The sequence below is a fragment of the Hippopotamus amphibius genome, chromosome 6, assembly GCF_030028045.1.
Source record: "Hippopotamus amphibius kiboko isolate mHipAmp2 chromosome 6, mHipAmp2.hap2, whole genome shotgun sequence".
Lineage (NCBI taxonomy): Eukaryota > Metazoa > Chordata > Mammalia > Artiodactyla > Hippopotamidae > Hippopotamus > Hippopotamus amphibius.
The window spans coordinates 75,834,756-75,854,336 of NC_080191.1; the positions used below are offsets into that span (position 1 = coordinate 75,834,756).

General features: G+C 46.4%; 1 protein-coding gene across 1 annotated transcript in view; it reads right to left on the reverse strand.

Annotated features, from left to right (window-relative positions):
* Positions 1-860: 860 nt before the first annotated feature.
* GABRR2 (gamma-aminobutyric acid type A receptor subunit rho2) overlaps positions 861-19,581 on the reverse strand; it is a 36,708-nt gene continuing 17,987 nt past the window's right edge. Inside the window, exons 3-9 of the mRNA XM_057739510.1 lie at positions 12,551-12,618; positions 10,393-10,616; positions 9,377-9,459; positions 9,048-9,188; positions 7,312-7,464; positions 5,057-5,253; positions 861-1,172 (exon numbers count right to left, since the gene is read on the reverse strand). Of these exons, the coding sequence (XP_057595493.1) occupies positions 861-1,172; positions 5,057-5,253; positions 7,312-7,464; positions 9,048-9,188; positions 9,377-9,459; positions 10,393-10,616; positions 12,551-12,618 (1,178 nt within the window). The remainder of the gene's footprint in view (positions 1,173-5,056; positions 5,254-7,311; positions 7,465-9,047; positions 9,189-9,376; positions 9,460-10,392; positions 10,617-12,550; positions 12,619-19,581) is intronic.

Sequence of the window (19,581 nt, forward strand, 5' to 3'; positions counted from 1 at the left end):
GAGGTCTCCTTCCCCCAGGGCTGCTTTGCTCTCCACACCCAGCTCAAATCAGGACCCAGGAGGCAAACAAAGATCATTGCCCCCAGTCATGTGAGGCCTTTGATTGTTTATGGGATTAACCTGGGAGTGTCAGACCCTTAGACTATGCAGAGAACTCAATAAAAGCAACGTGGGATCAATCAGCAAGGGTCTTGATCCGAGAGGTCTTGAGCCCCCCGGTCCCACTTTTCTCTTCAGTCTGTGTTTGTGTCTTCTTCAAGCTTGCGGCACCCGTCACTCACCTCGAGTCGCCAAGCTGGTCTCGGCACCTTAATACTGCAAAATCATGTGACTTGCCAGACGCACCCAGGTCAAATCATTTCCTGTCTGGGATCTGAGTTTTTTTTTTCCTTCTTAGATAGGCACTTAATCCAGTTTAGGGTTTATAGATTTTTTAATTCCTATCTTGAATCCTAATTTCTTATCTCTTTTTCAGAATGCCCCTAAGCTTGCCCTTCATTTTTCCCTTCCCTTTACCACTGAATCCTGGGTTTCACAAGGGTCTCAGGATGTTTGTCTGGGAGGCATTTGAGTCTTTTTTTTATTGGAGGGAGACTCTCATGAACCTTTTCACACATAAGAAGAGAAGAAGACAGTCCCAGAGAGGCAAGAAGCGAGACACAACATAGCATGAACTATGAGAGAGCCCACAAGGGCTGGGGAAGGGCACCTAGAGGGCTCCTGGGCTTCTCCGGAAACCAGGATGCTGATCGAGGTGGTCCAGGAGCTGCTGCTCTGTGAGGGGCAGCAGGTCCATGTGTGGGAGGCAGGCCAGACCCCATAGATGTCCACGCCCTTCCCCAGGCACAGCCCCGAAGCCCCTAGGCACACACTGACCAATAAATTAAGTTGAAAAATATGTAGGAAGCTGGGAATATCAACCGGGAGTATTTGTCGATGGCGTGGGTGTTCTGGAAGATGCGAAGACCCACCTGGCCCTTCAGAAGCCCCTTCTTCCTGGAGGAGCTGGATTCACTGCTCAGGGCCAGGTGGACCACTATTTTGTCTTGCCTTTCTTCTTCTGTCAGCATATGGCTTCTGGGGTACCCGGCCAGGCTGTTGGCCTCAGACTCACTGTAGCTTCCATCCAGCACCATGGTTCTTGAGTGAAGCATTCCACACATGCACGGAAACTGTGGGCGGCAAACACATGGGGAGATGTCAGGCGTGTCTGGGTCTGTGAGAGGCCCAGAGGAGACGGCCTGGGCTGAGAGGAAAGCCCATGGCTACGCAGAACCACAGAAAGGCAGAAGGCAAAGCGTCTCCAGAGATCACTTTCTGCAATGATTCTCTACCCTGGCTGTGTATCAGAGTCACCTAGGGAGCTCTCTAAACTGGCCATTCCTGGGGTCCACTCTAGATTAATTAATTTAAGGCCCCCAGGGGATTCTACTATGCAGCCAGGGTCCAGAACCACTGGTTTAGTCCAAGTGCCCTCAACTGCAGAAGCAAAAACTAAGACCAAGAGAGGCTATACCATTCTCCTGGGATCAGACAGTGAGAGTCAGAATCAGGACTTTAAACCCACATACTCTGGTTCCAGCTGTGGCCCTGCACCTCTGTGTACATGAATCAAAAGAGGATTAGGTAGGAAAGTGTCCTTATTCTGAAGAGTTACATTTAAGGGTATAGGGTCATGGTGCCTGTCACGTACTTTTATCTTTTTAACTTATGTATTTTTTACTTGGATAATCCTCTAAGTTTTTTTTTTAATTGAACTATAATTGATTTATAATGTTGTATAGTTTCAGGTATACAACAAAGCAATTCAAATATAGATAGATACACATGTATATAAAACCTTTTTTCAGATTCTTCTCAATTATAGATTATAACAAGATATTTAGTATAGATCCCTGTGCTATACAGTAGGTCCTTGTTGTTTATCTATTTTATATACAGTAGTGTGTATCCGTGAATCCCAAACTCCTAATTGATCCCCTCCCTGCTTTCCCATCATGTATTTTTTAACAGCTCAACTGCAGCAACAAAAAATATGTTTATATGAGAAAAAGCTCACACAAAAGTGGCAAAATGTCAACAGTGTTGGGTGGCGGGGCAGGGTGTATGGATGTACATTATCCTATTTTTTCAACCATTTCTGTGAGTATGAACATGTTGATAAGAAATTGTAAGGTGGAGGGAGGGAAATGGTTTTCACTCCTCCCCACCATTTGAGTCAGCAAAGCTGGTGCCGGTTAAGGGTTGGTCCATGAACCCATATTTGTTGGATGAAGGCTTTGCTATGTTTTGAATGACTCTATACAGGAAAATCCAATGGATTATAAATCAAAAGTATTTAAATATAATCCAAAAGTTTTTGATAATAATTAATGTACAGATTATTGAAAATTTGAACAAAGATTCACATACCCAAGTAAAAAAGGTCTGTATTTAGTTGGTGTTGGCCAAAAGTATGACGCCTGCCTGATCCAGCCAACTGGCCTTGGGTTTATTCTCAAGCTAACACTGTTGGCTTTAATGTGTTTCTAACCTGGCTCTCAGCCCTGCGGTGCCTCTGTGTTTCCATCTGGGAAAGTGAAATAATAGTATTTCACACCCTGCCTCCTATTGTCATGGATCTTGAAATACACAGATGAATACCAGGAAGCTTTAGAATGCAAAAATAGATGAATGAGTTTATCAGAATTACTCCAATCAGAATTACTTGAAGTATTTTTACACTTGAAGAAATCTGTGGTTTGGAGAGCTATGTTTTTAATCAGGTGTAATTGTTTTATTATTATTTCTATTGTCTTGTCCCATCAGCCACAAGAATTAAGTAGCACTTTAATACGTTCTTAGAATACTTAACTCATAGATTTTAAGGATAAAAAGTCAGTGAAAGATCATCTATTCAATTCTTTGCTTTTAGAGATAATCACACCCAAACTTTGGCAAAACTGTGAGATAGTATCATATGACTGGGGACTTTTTTCTTTTAAGACATTGCTCTAGACTGAAATTCTTTCTGCTAAAATGAAAACAGACTTTTAAGATTTTGAGTTAGAATCAGGAAATTCCCCAAATTATGGAAAATCTCTATTTCCCACATCAGCTCATTTCTAAGAAAAATTAAGGGGCACCTGGTACACTGGACGGTCTGGATAATCAGCTGAAGAACTCGAGAACATACAGGGGCAGACCCCGTGCTCCCAAACTCTGCCTGCCAGCTTCAGCTCACAGCAGCACGGGTCCACTTCTGAACCAGGGTGCACCTAGCAGGCTCCAGTCAGCTTTGCCCCCTTCAGAGAAGTCAAACTTCAATGACCATCAGAATCACCTGGGAGATTGTCCGCAAGGCCAGCTCCAGGGTACCATCTCCAGAGATTCTGAATCTGCAGGTCTCTGGTGTGGCCTGGAATCTTCATCTTTAATAGGCTGAGAAGGTGAATGCAGGCCAGGTGCTCCTGGGCTCCCACTTTGGGAACCTCATCTCCACTGGGGGCCATGTTAACGATTGTGAATAGTGGTTTCTCTGTGGGGCAGTGGGAGAGAGACTTTGTGTCTTCCCACCCGTCTGCCCTCCGGCAACCACACCTTCTCAGCCCTTCAACCTTGTGTTTGGCCACAGTGGAAAAGAAGCCCTCACTTCCTAGGTCTATTCCCATAGACAGGGAGCTGGACTTGGAGCCCAGTGGTCTGTCCACGGATGATTTCCTCGCTGTTCTTTAGACAACATCATATCATCACCAGCAAAGACCAGGCCCATCACATGGTAACAGGTATGATCTGCCTGCGTACAAGTTATGTGCGGTTAATGGTTCATGGGCCCACATTTGTCCGATGAAGGCTTTGCTAGTTTTTTGAACAGCTCAATACAAGAAAAGCCTAACAGATTGCAGATCAAAAGTGTTTTTTAAGTATAATCCAAAGGCATTTGATAATGGTCAATGCACAGATTATCAAAAATTATCAAAAATTTGACTCAGCGGTGCTTTCACTGCTGAGGGCCTGGATTCGATCCCTGGTCGGGGAACTAAGATGGCACAAACTGCGTGGCATGGAGAAAAAAAAAAAATTTGAACAAATACTCAAATGCTGAAGCAAAAACGTTCTGAAGAGAATTGAAAATATAAACTCTTAAGCAATCTAGCGTATTTGAAGACAACTGGAAATATTTAACAGCTATAATGTGGGCACTAAAAGACCATTTTTTAAAAGGCAACACGTCCTGTTTTCCTAAAATTTAAAGCTTCCTTATGCTAAGGAGCTCCCAGCCACGTAGATGCACAAAATGTGGGGTTTTTCACATCCCCCAATCTCTGCACCTTTTAGGTGAGTACCCATTTTGATTAGTGCAATGATTAGCAAGGATTAGGCAACAAGTTGGCATTTTATTTCTTAATGTGATTAGCAAAAGCCTGCATGTGAATAGAATAGACTTTCCTCTCTGCCCATGTGCATCGCCCTGGATCCCTCATTTGCATTCCATCCCATAGTAGACTTCAGTATAGTTGAGTACCATATAGACAGCACAGTATTTCCAAGGAGTCTAAAGGCTGAAGTCATGTGTGGCTGAATTTTCACTGGGCCAGAGCACTCATAAACACAGGAGTCTTTTATTCTAGAACTTTCCTCTTGTCTGTTCATAGAACGTGGAGACATTTTCCCTAGACATGTTCAGTAATAATAGTGACAATTTATGTGCATCTAGAATCATATAGTTTCAAAACACCTTTCATATACATTATTGTGAGGGTATTGTGAGCCTTACTATAACCCGGGGAGGAAGGTGGGGTGTGGGTTCTGTTCTATGTTTTTTTTTCACAGATAAGGAAATGGCCCAACGTAAGTGGCAGAGTTGGGCCCAAGAACCCAAGTCTTCCTAGTCTTTGGGCAAAGACTTTCTACTCTACTTTCTGGGATACTTTGGGGTACAAAACCAACTATTCGAAAACAGATCCTCCTCCTTTTGCATGAACATCTCCCTCTTCTGCAGGCAAGCCCCCTCCCGCTATTCTCATCCAACCAGCAGCACGGGCTCCAACAAGGAAATGAATGAGACCTCGCTCGCCTTCTCCTGCGGCTTCCGCTCCCTGTGCTCCTGCACGGTGGTCAGGTAGTTGACGGCCGCGTACTCCAGCACCGACAGGAACACGAACACGAAGCTGACCCAGAGGTAGATGTCCACGGCCTTGATGTAGGACACGCGGGGCATGGAGGCGTTCACGCCCGTGATGATGGTGGACATGGTCAGCACCGTGGTGATCCCTGCAACATCCAGCTTTCGTTCAGCCACGGACGAGGGTACACAGCCGCCCCCACATTTCACTGAGTCCCTTTCTTTTTCAATTATTAACCATTTTATATGGGGTTTTGCAGTATCTTTCTTCCAAGATCTTACGATGCTTAAAGAGTTTTTTTCCATTCTTTTTTTAAAAATTTTTATTATAGTCAATTAACAACGTTGTATTCGTTTCAGGTGTACAGCAACGTGAATCAGTTATACATATATGTATCTCCACATTTTTTTTAGATTCTTTTCCCCTATAGGTCATTACCGAGTATTGAGTAGCGTTCCCTGTGCTGTACAGTAGGTCCTTATTAATTATCTATTTTATATATAGTAGTGTGTACGTGTCAACCCCAATCTCCCAATTTATCCTTCTCCCTCTCTCCCCGCTGGTAACCGTAAGGTTGTTTTCTGCATCTATAACTCTATTTCTGTTTTGTAAATAAGTTCCCTAAGTCCCATTTTACATTTTCTCTCTCTCACATCTAACAAGAAGTGCCCGGGGCAGGTTTCCACCTCGCAGAGGTGTGAGGATGTGCCCCTGCACAGCGCCCCACTCTCCTCCTGGCCAGCTCACCGCCTGTCCCCTTTCCCTCTGGGCCGCTTGGGGGCCTGGGTTTCTATGACGTGGCTGCTAAGATCAGCCGTGCTTCCTAATCTGCTCAGATGTGGAATTTAAAACAGTGGCTCTGAAAAATCAACTATACTTCAATAAAAAATAAAAGTTAAAAAAAATTTAATAAAAATTAACCCCTCTTGGGTTTCCCTGGTGGCGCAGTGGTTAAGAATTCGCCTGCCAATGCAGGAGACACAGGTTCGAGCCCTGGGCCAGGAAGTTCCCGCATGCCACAGAGCAACTAAGCCCGTGTGCCACAACTACTGAAGCCCTCGCACCTAGAGCCCGTGCTCCACAACAAGAGAAGCTACTACAATGAGAAGTCCGTGCACCACAACAAAGAGTGGCCTTCACTGTCCGCAACTAGAGAAAGCCCGCACACAGCAAGGAAGACCCAATGCAGTAAATAAATAAATAAATATTTTTTAAAAATTAGCCCCTCTTAAGGAACCTTCCCAAACCTCAAGGAAAGAACACATGCTCCCTCATCTGAGTCCAGGAAGACTGTAGAAATTCCTGGAAGCCTATCATGCCGATTTCTTCTTCACTGTGCCTTGCTGGTCAAACCCTCACGTCTCAGGGCCCAACCTGATTTTGTCCAAATCAACAGCGATGAGTTGCAAATGCTCACTCTGGCATTTAGGGCCTGTGAAGGACTAAACCACAGCTCCAGGGAGGGCAGCCCTCTCCTTCCCAGAAATCACGAAATATGGGCCCTGCTCCCAAACTCTCGGTCTGTCTAAATAAGGTCCACAAACACAGTTTTTTGTATTTCAGAATAAGTTTGGGCATTTGCCCAATTGTCTTATTTATTAAACTACTGAGCTCTGCCAGTGGTGGAAGTCTACACCCCAGATAGGCGCTATCTTTCTGAAATGATTCGAGCAGAGCTGATGCAATTTGAGCTCCCTGTGGTTTTCACAGTATAGTCTGGGAAACTGAGGGCAGCGTGTGAATGCAAAGCAAGAAACAGGAGGAAAGTTTGCTCCTTCTGACTCTGATGGTCCATCAGTTAAGCACCTTGAATGATGATTTTACTTCTTCCTTTTTTTTTAATGATTTTTTTTAAATTTATTTATTTATTTATTTATGGCTGCATTGGGTCTTTGTGCACGCGGACTTTCTCTAGTTGCAGAGAGCGGGGGCTACTCTTTATTGTGGTGCACAGGCTCCTCATTGTGGTGGGTTCTCGTGTTGCAGAGCACAGGCTCTAAGTGCACAGGCTTCGTAGTTGTGGCTTATGGGCTTAGTTTGCTCCACGGCATGTGAGTTCTTCCTGGACCATGGATCGAACCCGTGTCCCCTGCCTTGGCAGGTGGATTCTTAGCCACTGCGCCACCTAGGAAGTCCCACTTCTTCCTTACATAGTGATCGGTTGAAAAAAACAACCACCCTGCCACACCTTATCAAATGCTTTTACCCAGTGAGACTCTGGCGGGCACAGCTCTGCGGTCAATCCAGAAGGACACCCAGGACAGCATGACCATCAGGGTGGCAGGAAAGTAGGTTTGAAGCAGAAAGAAGAAGATGTGGCGACGCAACGTGAAGTTAATGTACAGACGGTTGTACCAGCCTGGGGGACACAGGAAGAAGCCAGTGAGTCTCCCTTGCACAGGCAAAAACAGACCCCTTCCTTGGGGGCCCTTCTTCCCCTGTCATCACACACATCTTCAGCAGAAAGTTAAAAGTTAATGATTGGTTGGCTTACTCTAACACATTTCCTTTCTAAAATCAAGTCCCTTGGAGTCTCAGTTTTCTCAACTGGGGATAGTATTGATACCAGCGACACCATAGATTTGTTGGGTAGAAATTAGTTAATTCATATAAAGCACTCAAAACAGCAGCACGTAGTAAAAAGGAAACTTAAAAATGGTTTTAGAAAGCGAGTTGATTTGAACTTGCCAAGAACAGATGAGGAAAGAAAATTGTGTGGGGATACACATCAGAGCAAAAGAGAAGAGAACGATGCGGGTGAAACTGGGGCATAAAGGGAAGCAGACATCGGCTGTCCTGACACCAAGGCACCCGTGGCTGGGGCTCACTCTTTTCCAGTGTTTGTTGCCGTGAACAGAATGGTGGGGCTGAGGGCAGGCGAACAGGGCGATGGTGGCCATGCAGAGATGGACGGTAGCACAAAAGCTTCCCACAGCCGGGCCTGGGCTTCTCAGCACTGGAACAAAGGGTAAGGAAGTGAGACACCCTCTAAGGTCCCAAGGCCGTTACAGCTTGTATATTGCAGCTCTGTATTGCAGAGTTGTGTATAGTACAAGGATATGCTGAAGTCCTAACTCCCACCACCTGCGAATGTGACCTTATTGAGAAACCGGGTCTTTGCAACATGTAATCAAAGTATGATGAGGTCGTATTGAGTTAGGGTGGCCCGTAATCCAGTGACCGGTGTCCTTAGAGAAGAGGGAAGTTTGGACATAGATGCGCAGAGACACACCATGGGAAGACCAGAGTCACAGGGAGAATGCCGTGTGACAACAGAGGCAGAGGTTGGAATGACGCCAGGACCACCAGCAGCTAGTAAGAGGCGAGGAAGGCGTCCTCCTCAAGCCTTCAGAAGGAGCATGGCCCTCAGGCTTCTAGCCTCCAGCACTGTGAGTGAGCACATTTCTACCGCTTCAAGCAGCCAGTTTGGAGTACTTTGTTAGGAGGGTTCTAGGAAACTAACACAAGGGCGGATGGTGAGATCAGAGAAGAGCGGACGAATGGATCCTCTCAAAACTTCAAACATGGCCCTAGGGTCCAAGAAGAGGTCACACTACGCATAAGAAAGGAATCTATAGCTCTGAATATAGGTAGTAAATGCATTTCCCCAGAAAGCTATCCAATCCATCCATATTAAGTCAAATGAATCAGGTTACAGAATAGCTTGTAAACCCTGACCCTACTTTTGTCAAATCACATAATGAAAGCAGGATGTCTGCAAGGGTGTCTGCTGAATTATTCAGAATCTCTACCTCTGACCAGAGGGCAGCAACTTTTAAAATCTCTGCTTTTAAGTGCTGTTTACGTCTTGTTGGACTGGGCATGATTATAATAGAACAGTAAAAAGTTATTTTCATTGCAAGGGGAAAAAGTTAAGGCTGAAAAAGAATTCTAATGTGTTTTCTTCCACATTTGAATCCGACCATGGCAGAAGTTAGCTACCCGTGCTGCTGTAGAAGGCCAGCCTGGAAGTGGTGTGGAACTTCTGAATCAGAAACTGAGACAGGGAGATCTTCTCGTCTGTTTTCAGGGATTCGTCCCCATTCTTCCAATACAGCATCAGATCTTCATCTGTATATGCATCTTTTGGGACAGGAAAAGAAGTTAATTTGACTCCTTTTTTTCTGAGGCAGAAGCAACAGGGCCATCCTACAACAGCCTGGAAGTAAACAGGTCTCATCTCTATCAGGGAGTACTCCGTCTCTTGGTTACCAAAATGGCATAAAGAGGGCATAAGGCAAAGATTTGTCATTACGAATACGGATACTTACAGCTTTCCAGCTCCAAAGAACAGGTCTGAGAGTCCAGGGGAAAGTGGCTGAAATCCATGTTGCACATGGCGGTGACTGTAATCCTAGAACCCAAACCAACACGTGGGCTTGTGCAGTGAGTTATCGGCCCATATGCCCACCCAGAGTAAGGAGGACACAGACGTGACCAAGGGCAGCTGCCTCCTCACGTCTACTTCAGAAGCTTGGAAACCCAGGTCTCTAGGTTAATTTTTAGAGTTTTGTCTTCTGTAGGTGATGGCACCTGTCCTGCCCAGATCCCAGCTCCTGAGGCTTTGGGCTGTGAGTGGCCTTCTCTGGGCATTGCCCTCATCCGAGCAAGCTGCCCTCCCCAGAGATGGCTGGGGGTTATGCCCCGCCTCCCCAGGCCCCACTCAAGGCTATTAGCATCGAACATGCTGGCGAACTCTACAAGCAGGCCAGGAAGGCATGGGATAAGACTGTGGAATCACTCAAGTCAGCCCAGAAGCCAATCTGCCGTAGCGCCTAATACACAGTAGCTATTGTTATTTTTCTAATGTTTATTACCCGCAACGTGAATCATAGGCTCTCAGGGGCGGAGGGTACACAGAAGGTCATTGTCTCCCTCAGTTCATTCAGGCGCAATGAGTCTCCTAACCCAAGCTTAAGATCCCCAGTGACAGGGACGTCACCCCCTACTAGGGTGGCCATTTCGTCCTCAGAGAGTTCTAACCATCATCAGAAGGTCCAGCCCCTCCCGTGTAGCCCACAGACCCAACCACAGTGACAAACTCTTCACGGCCAAAGGGCCAGACCACACGTATACATTATTTTTAATAGAGGGCTTATCTTGCGGTGGTTTTAAAACCAAGCTATTGACTCGCGAATTCATTCAGCAAATATTCTTTTCTCGTCTACCATGAAAACACAGTTGAGCTCTGACGATACAGCGGTAGGTCATTCAAACTACCCCTGGCGCTGTCCACACGTCTTAGGACGGCACTGGACACAGAGACCACGAGCCGGCGGACAGTTACCTCATGCTGTACAGCACCTGCCCGTCCGGGAAGACCCGTAGCATGATATTGTCCGTGGTGGTGTCGTGGATAAATGACCTTTTGGAGTGAACAAAGAAGACGTCGGGGACCCAGATCTTCTTCACCAGGCGGCCGTCGAAGGTCATGCTCTTGTTGCTGGTGCTGGGGAAGGCCAGCCGCTCATCCTTCCAGTAATGCCGCAGGTACAGGGTCATGGTGAAGTCCTGTGGGAGCGGGTGAGACCAGACAGAGCTGGCTTACAAAGCTCCCTTCCTGACAGTCAACCCTCCACCCACCACTGTGACGGACACCTCAAGCTCAGCCTCCAGAGTCGGCGGAGACGGTTCCGCCGTCCTGCGGGACGACAGCTGAGGCAATGGCACTGCTGCCACAGAAAGAGAAGCACTCACTTTCGTGCCTCATGAGGTTGGAGCCCAGCAGACGGCACAGCCCCTCCCTCAGGCTTTGCAAGAGAAAATGGCAGTGAGATGCCCTCCACCTGGCTTGAGGTGAGTAGGGCTGGATTTCCCCCAAAGCCTTGTGCTCTCACCTTGACCTTTGCACACATGGCTCCTTACCTATGGGCTAACCATTCAATTCAACTTAGCAGATGCTTCCAGAAACCTGGACAGTCAAGTGTCCCATTTTGCCTTTTTGTTGTTTTTGCTGTGCTGAGTGGCTTGTGGGATCTTTGTTCCCCGACCAGGGATCGAACCCGTGCCCTCCGCAGTAGAAGTGTGGAATCGTAATCACTGGACCACCTAGTGTCCCATTTTGGAGGGTTTCTACCATTAGGCTTGTAGGATCTTTAAAGGCGGAATTGTTTCCTGCCTACTACTGCATCTCCAGACCCTAGTTTAGTGCCTGGCCAGGCACAGTACTGGATGCCCGATAAATATTTGCAGGATGGAAAAATGGGGGGATGAACAGATGAGGAGATGGACAGCTCCATGTCTAGTATAATTTTGGCCTGAAAGCTCCTCCTGTTAAAATGTGTCTCCTAGGACTTCCTAGGTGGCGCAGTGGTAAACAGTCTGCCTGCCAATGCAGGGGACATGAGTTTGAGCCCCGCCCTGGGAAGATTCCACATGCCACGGAGCAACTAAGCCCGTGTGCCCCAACAAGAGAAGCCACTGCAATGAGGAGCCTGGGCACCACAATGAAGAGTAGCCCCCGCTCGCAGCAACTAGAGAAAGCCTGTGTGCAGCAACGAAGACCCAATGCAGCCAATAAATAAATAAAATAAATAAATACATTTATAAAAATTAAAAAAAAAAACTTTAAAAAAAAGTGTCTCCTTGTCTGCACAGTTGATGACTGAAACCAAGAGGGTACCCCTGACACCATAGCCAGAGCTAAGACACAAGTGCAAATGAGTAAATAGCGACCCAGAAGAGCCTCTCCTGGGAGCAGGTGGAGGAAGGCCAGAAAGATGCATGTGGTGGCGGGCTCAGAGCGGAGTGCCCGCTTCTGCTCTGCCAACCACACCTAGACCCTCCTGCCTGAACTGCAGACCCCTACCCCACGGAGGGGAGCACCACCCCACCGGCCCGCCTCTCCAGCCCCTCTCTTTCCCGTTTTGTCTGACACTCTTTCAGTTTGCAAACTCCCTGTTTCTTCTGCCTCAGAGACGTCGTACACACTCTGGCTTGGCCCTCCCCACAGCAGTCAGGTCGCAGCTGAAACGAGGCTTCTTCAAAGAGGCTCCCATGACCCCCTGATCCTGCTCGGCCCCGTCATGGAAGGAGGGAGGGAGCCGTGCTCTGGGTGGGCACTGGCGATCGGGGACCTGCAGAATTTCAAGGTGAACATGTCCACCTCCTGGGCTCGTCCAACCACTCACATCCCTTGAGGGGTGTGTTCAGAACATAAAGTGCTGGCCTCACTCCCAGAGACTGAATCAGGAAGTCTAGGATGGGGCCTGGGATCTGCATTGAACAAACCCCCCACCCAAGTTATGTTTACCCACCAAGCTAGACAACCCCGGCTCTAGATTTCACGGCACCCGCCCACCTCCACGTTCCAGTTTTATTCACTCCAGCTCTGGCTCCACCCCCAGGCCCAGCCAGCACCAACGTGGCCCCACCCCCTGCAGGCTCCTGCAGGACCTCAGCGGCAGCATCCCGCACCGGAGCTGCCCACCAAGGGTACCACATACCATGTCCACCTCTGAGATGCTGTCCAGGCTCTCCACCTGCACGTCCACGCCCACCGGGATGGCAGGGCCTGCAAAGAGGTGAAGACAGCTGGTTATGGCGCCTTCCTCTCTAGCACTGGGCCGGCAGACGGCCCCAACCTCCTTCCTGGGGAAACCTCAGTGGAGCGGGGGTGAGGTGGTGGTTCGAATTCCATGAGGGTTTTCTTGCTACTTCCTGACATGTTGAGTGCCTGAGCTTTCTCCCGGAGGGCGGGGACTGTGTCTACCTTAAGTGCCTTTCCTGGGCCAAGGTGGGTGTCTGACTCATGCTGGTTGCACGAGTGGATGTATATTTACGCTTCCATAAATACTGTTTTTAGATTTTAATATTTTAAAAGTCTTAAATGCGGAAAACCAAAAACCTGTGTCTGTCAAGTATGTTAACCAAAGCTTTTGCACTCACAGGCAAAAAATGTCTCTGAGAGCGTCAGGTGGCCTCTGGGGCGGGGCCTTCTGAGAGGAAGGGGCCTGGGCCCTGGCCAAGGGGCTACAGGACCAGGGCAGGCCAACTCACAGTGGTCTGAGCTGCGAGACGCTTAGGGTGGTGGGGGGGGTCTGGGTCTCAGGGAATGAGGACTGGGAGGCCTGGGGACTTTGGCTGAGGGCAGGAAAGAAGGATCAGAGATTCTGACATGGAGGAGGAGCTATACGTCTCCATCCTCGCTTCCAGCCCCAAAGCAGGGGCAGGGGGTTCTCATGGAGGTGGGCCAGGGCATTGGATGGGCTCACGGACTCTGCCCACACCTCCCCCCAGTAGGCTGGCTAATACTCGCAAGCCCAGCGTGAAAGATTTCGGGGTTTGGGCTGAGCCCGATAGAATGGGGGCCTTTTATTTATTACTGTTATTGCTGGTGGGATTTAGTGGCTCTTTTCTGTGTTCTCAGGCATGAAAGCAAATGAGCACAACCTACCCCTCTGCCCTCCTTTCTTTAAACCAGGAATTGCAGCCGGGCCCACAGCCGTGAAAGCACTGAGTCCTAACCACTGCATCACCAGGGAGTTCCCACAACGCCTTATTTTTTATTTTTACTTTCCCCCTCCCAGATACATCAGCTCGTAAGCGGATCTTTTTATTTTCCTGTGCTCTCAACTGAGGGCTCAGGTCAGGGCCCACGAGCGATCACTGCTCTAGCAGCCAGAATCTTCCCTGACGCCAGGCTCCAGGAAGGCGCTGCAGGGCAGGGTGCAATGGCCAGTGTGAGCTGGAGGCCCCCTCCTTAGGGCCCACTGGCCTGCCTTTCTCCCCCAAGGGGCCTGCAACAAGAGGGAGGGTGTGCAGGCAGCCTGGCTGGGGTCCCCTCCCAGTACCCAGACCCCTGAGCCCCTGTGCAGGACCATGTGCTCCCAATATCACCATGGTAAGCCGGGCTGGTTCATTCCCCATCCCCTGGACAGCCTTTCCTTAGCCTGAGACATGAACACAGCCCAGGGCTGGAGCTCTTAACTCTCCCCTTAACCCTCATCACCTTTGCCCCTCATTCCCTTTCTCTAAAGTGCCACATCCAGTCGTCCCAAGAGTCAAAGGGCAGAAGCAGGACAGCCATCACCTTCTTTGGCCCCACTTCCCCGTGGCCTGGTTTTCAGATAATAGGCAGTGTTTGACCAGTGGCTGGTTTTGACAAAGGACATTTTCCAGATAAAATACATCAGCTTGCGTGGTGCCTGTTACCGTGTCTCTCTGTCCCCAGGGCCTGCCTTGCTCTCCGCAGCTCCAGCCATCCTTTGCAGAGAAAGTTGATAAAGCCTGTGCGAGGGGCATTCAGGCTCCAGAGGTGTCACCCACGTGCAAGTGCAGGTCGGGCCCCGAGACTCCTGGGTGGTTGGTAACCAGCTGTGTGCCCAGGAGGCTCCAGGGCTGCAGTCGGGGACTTGCACCCCAAGCCTGAAGGGGACCAACAGCTCTGCCCTGCTTTGTCTGAGCGCAGCAGAGGTGACCTTTACCGTTGACCTGCCCTGCAGCCCAAGGTGAATGTTAATGAACAGTTTTATGCTTGGAGTAGGACTGAGTCCTATAAGGGTTAGAAAGAAAATAGTCTAGTTAAGCTAACTAGGCACTCATGCCTTGGCCCCTCGACACTGACGTGGGTTTTTCTGCTTTAAGAGGGGGATCTGGTGAGCCAAAGTGAAGTCACTGGTGGAATTTCAGGCAGTAGAGACAGTAAGGCCACCCATTCAAGGCAGCAGAGGGAAATACATGGTTAGCCAAGCCTAGACTTTCTGACATTATTTCTCCTCACATGGTCCTAAAAAGCACACGAGGGATTTATCCATTTTTGAAAGAAAGCTATATGTCATTTCTTCCCCACTGACTCTTCAAGAATACATGTGAGGTAGAACTTTAGGACAAACTAAAACAGAGAGAATTTGCCGACAGGCATCCTGCCCTAAGGGAAGGTGTTTTTCAAGCAGAAGGAGCATGGTCCAGAGAGAAAGCTGGAGATGCAAGAATGAATAAACAAGAATGGTAAATAGGACTTCCTAGGTGGCGCAGTGGTAAAGAATCCGCCTGCCAATGCAGGGGACACGGGTTCGAGCCCTGCCCTGGGAAGATTCCACATGCCATGGAGCAACTAAGCCCATGTGCCACAACTATTAAAAAAAAAAAAAAGAATGGTAAATACACACGGGATTCTGAGGGTACACTGACTACATAGCACGATATCAATCATGTGTTGTAGGACTGAAAAAACTAAATAAAAATACACAACGTTTAAGAAGGGAGAGGTATAGGGACGTCCCTGGTGGCGCAGTGGTTAAGAATCCACCTGCCAGTGCAGGGGACACAGGTTCAAGCCCGGGTCCAGGAAGATCCCACATGCCACAGAGCAACTAGGCCCGTGCACAACAACTACTAAGTCTGCACTCTAGGGCCTGCGAGCCATAACTACTGAGCCCATGCACTGCAACTACTGAAGCCCACGCGACTAGAGCCCTTGGCTCTGCAACAAGAGAAGCCACCGCAAAGAGAAGCCTGCACACCGCAATGAAGAGTAGCCCCCGCTCGCCACAACTAGAGAAAGCCGGCGCGTAGCAATGAAGACCCAACACAGCCAAGAAGATAAACATAAATAAATAAATAAATTTTAAAATAAATAAAGGGATTATGGAGACTTCCCTGACAGTCCAGTATTAAGAATCCACACTTCCAGTGCAGAGACCATGGGTTCAATCCATGTTTGGGGAACTAAGATCCCTCAAGAGAAGCCATGGCAATGAAAAGCCCATGCACCACAACAAAGAGTAGCCCCTGCTCACTGCAACTAGAGAAAGCTCATGTGCAGCAACAAAGACCCAATGCAGTCAGAAAAAAATTTTTTAATAAATAAATAAATAAAATAAAAAATAATAACAATAAATAAATAAGAAGGGAGAGGTATAAATGGAGTGAAATTGTTCTGAGGTCTTTCCATTGTCTGGAGGACAGTAAAAATAGTTCATTAACATACTACTTAGTACTATAGGCCAAAGATGCATGTTGTTTTCTAGGGAACCACAAGAAAAGTAGTAAGAGCATAATATATATTTTCAAAGCTAAAATAGGAAAGCCAAAATAGGTATAACCAAAAATAATCAATCCAAAAGAAAGCAAGAAAGAAGGAGAAAAAAAAACATAAAGAACAAGTTGGACAATAAAAAGGATATGATGGGATGATAGATTTTTTTTGGGGGGGATGATAGATTTTTAAACCAATATATAAATTAGTCAATAAGTGTAAATGGTCTAAATGCTCCAGTTAGCAAATATTTTCAGACATGCTGAAAGTTTATCAAGCTGGATCAAGAAACAAAATCTGGGACTTCCCTGGCGGTCCAGTGGTTAAGACTCCGTGCTTCCACTGCAGGGGACACAGGTTTGATCCCTGGAACCCTGGTTGGGGAACTAAGATCCTGCAGGCCATGGGGCACAGCCAAAAACAAACAGAAAATCATCAAACTGCACACTTACGTTGTCTGACTCTTCCATTAAATATATAATTTCTTTAAAAAAACAAACCAAAACAAATACAAATAAACAAACAAAAAGAAACAAAATCCAACTTTATGCTGTTTAAAGAGACATATTGAAAACATAAGATGGAGGGACTTCCCTGGTGGTCCAGTGGTTAAGACTCCATGCTTCCACTGCAGGGGGGTGAAGGTTCAATCCCTGATCAGGGAACTAAGATTCCCACATGCCGCAGTGTGGCCAAAAAAAAAGAAAATATAAGATGGAGAAAAGATAAGATACAACATGAAAGGATGCAAACATATAACATGCAAAGAGTAAATAAAAGTAAGTGGGTGTAACTATATTATATCAAGTAAAGTAGACCTAAAGAGAGATGAAGTAGAGATAAGAGGGTCATTTCATAATAATAAATTATTCAATTCACCAATAAAATATAACAATTCTAAATTTGTGTGCATTTAATGATACTGAAATAGTATAAACTAAAAGTATCTAAGTGGGGCTTCCTGGGTGGCGCAGTTGTTAAGGATCTGCCCACCAGTGCAGGGGACATGGGTTCAATCCCTGCTCCAGGAAGATCCCACACACCTAGGAGCAACTAAGCCATTGAGCCTGTGTTCTAGAGCCTGTGAGCCACAACCATTGAGCCCATGTGCTGTAACTACTGAAGCCCACATGCCTAGAGCCTGTGCTCCGCAACAAGAGAAGCCACGGCAATGAGGAGCCCGCGCACCACAACGAAAAGTAGCCCCTGCTCACCACAACTAAAGAAAGCTCGCATGCAGCAACAAAGACCCAACACAGCCAATTAATTAATTAATTAATTTTTAAAAATCTAAGTGTACTAAGTACAAACATATTTTAAAAATTAAGGTTGACATTTTCTGCACAAAACTAGAAACTTTTAGAATAATCAGTATAAATTTCCACATTAACAGATTAAGATACAGAAAAAGCCTTTGCTAAAATCAGTTCCCATTTATGATTTTTAAAAACACATAGGAATAGAAAGGAACTTCCTTAATCTGAAAAGGTATAACTACCAAAAAGTAGCTACAGTAAACATCATATTTAGTGATAAAATGTTGTAAGATTCCTTTAAGACTGAGAATGAGACATACTTGTTCAACACTTCCATTGGATGCCACTGCGGTTCAACATTGCTCTCAAGGTCCTAGACTTTATAATAAGGCAATAAATGAAAAAAAGTTACAACAACTAAGACAAAAGAGACGTTATTTGTATAAGATTGGGTATATAATTTTTTTTTATCAGCAGAAAAATTGTTAGATTAATATGAATTTTACTAAGGATGTTGAATACAAAGTCTATCTACAAAAACCAATTGTATTCCTATACGCCAGCAAAGGTAGAAAAGGAAATTTTTTCAACCATAACACTTACAAGTAGTATCAAAAATACCTAGGAATAGGTGTCTAGAAATAAATCTAACAAATATCTGAATGTCTTCTATGAAGAAAACTATAAAATATTGAGAGCAATGGAAGAAGATCTAAGCAAATGAAAAAAAAATCACCTTCATGGATTGGAAGATTCAACATTGTAAAGATATTAATTATCCCATATTAAGCTATAGACTCAATGCAATTCTAATCAAAATCCCACTAGGTTTTCTTATGGAATTTGACAAAGAGATTATTAGGAAATTCAAAGTTCCAATAGCAGTCCTTCTCGAAGGAAAAGAGGTTGGGCGGATTTGCTCTTCCAGATATCAAGATTTACTATAGAAATACAGTAGTTAAGAGGTGAAGTACCAGCATAAAAAAGGACAAGTTAACAAATGGAACAGAGTGGAGAGTCCAGAAAGGGTGGAGAGTCCAGAAGCAGACACACCTTTACAGACACCTGACTTACTATAAAGATACCACTTCAGGGACTTCCTTGGTGGTATCTAAGCAACTAAGCCTGTGCGCCACAACTACTGAGCCTGCGCTCTAGAGCCAGCGAGCCACAACTACTGAGCCCATGTGCTGTAACTACTAAAACCTGAGCACCTGTCTCCACAAAAAGAGAAGCCGCCACACTGAGAAGCCTGCGCACTGCAATGAAGAGTAGCCCCTGCTCACCATAGCTGGAGAAAACCCAGCGCAGCAATGAAGACCCAACACAGCCAAAAAAATAAATAAAATTGGGGAAAAAAATTGAAAAAAAAAATACCGCTGCATATTATTGGAGAGGGAATAGTATCTTCAATAACTAATGCTGAGACAATATATATATGAAAATCGTGCCACGTGCAAAACAACTCCAAGTGGACTGTAGATCTAGAGGTGAGAGGCAAAACAACAAATAGCAGGACAGCAATGTACTTCTTTATGAGGACACAAAAAGCACTACCTTTAAGAAAACATCAGTAAATTTACATTAAAATTAAGACTATCTGGCAAAACTAATCCTTGGTGTTAGAAGCCGGGATAATGGTTCGCCATGGTGGGAGGATAGTGACAAGGGGAGAAGGAGACTTCTGGAGTTCTGGAGATACTGTTTCTGGGTCAAGGTGCTGGTTGCATGAATGTGTTCACTCTTTGATAATTCACCAAGCTGAACACTAATGATTTCTGTACTTTTCTATATACGTGTTGCAGTTCAATAAAAAATTTCATCAAAAAATTCAAGAACTCTTGTTTATCAAAGACACCGTGAAGAAAGTGATATAATAAGAAATATGTATTTGGTCTTCAGCCCCAGTTCCCGGCACAGAGCTCCCCAAACCCTTGTAACTTCCTGTGTGAGAGGGATGGGAGGAGTGTCTTTTGTTGTTCATAACAAACCCTTCCCAACCACGCCTGAGTTTATGCTAGTGTGCGGACTCAGATGGTTTCAGGATGGGGGCTGGTTGCCGAGGAAACAACCGTGTGGTTAGATGGTTGGAACCTTCAACCCCACCCCTCCCCGGAAGTTGGGGGGCGGGGCTGGAGGTTGAGGTAATCACCAGGGGCCAATGACTTCATCAGTCATGCCTTCCCTCTGGAACCTCCATAAAACCCCTAAACAATGGGGTTCAGTGAGACTCCTGGTTGGT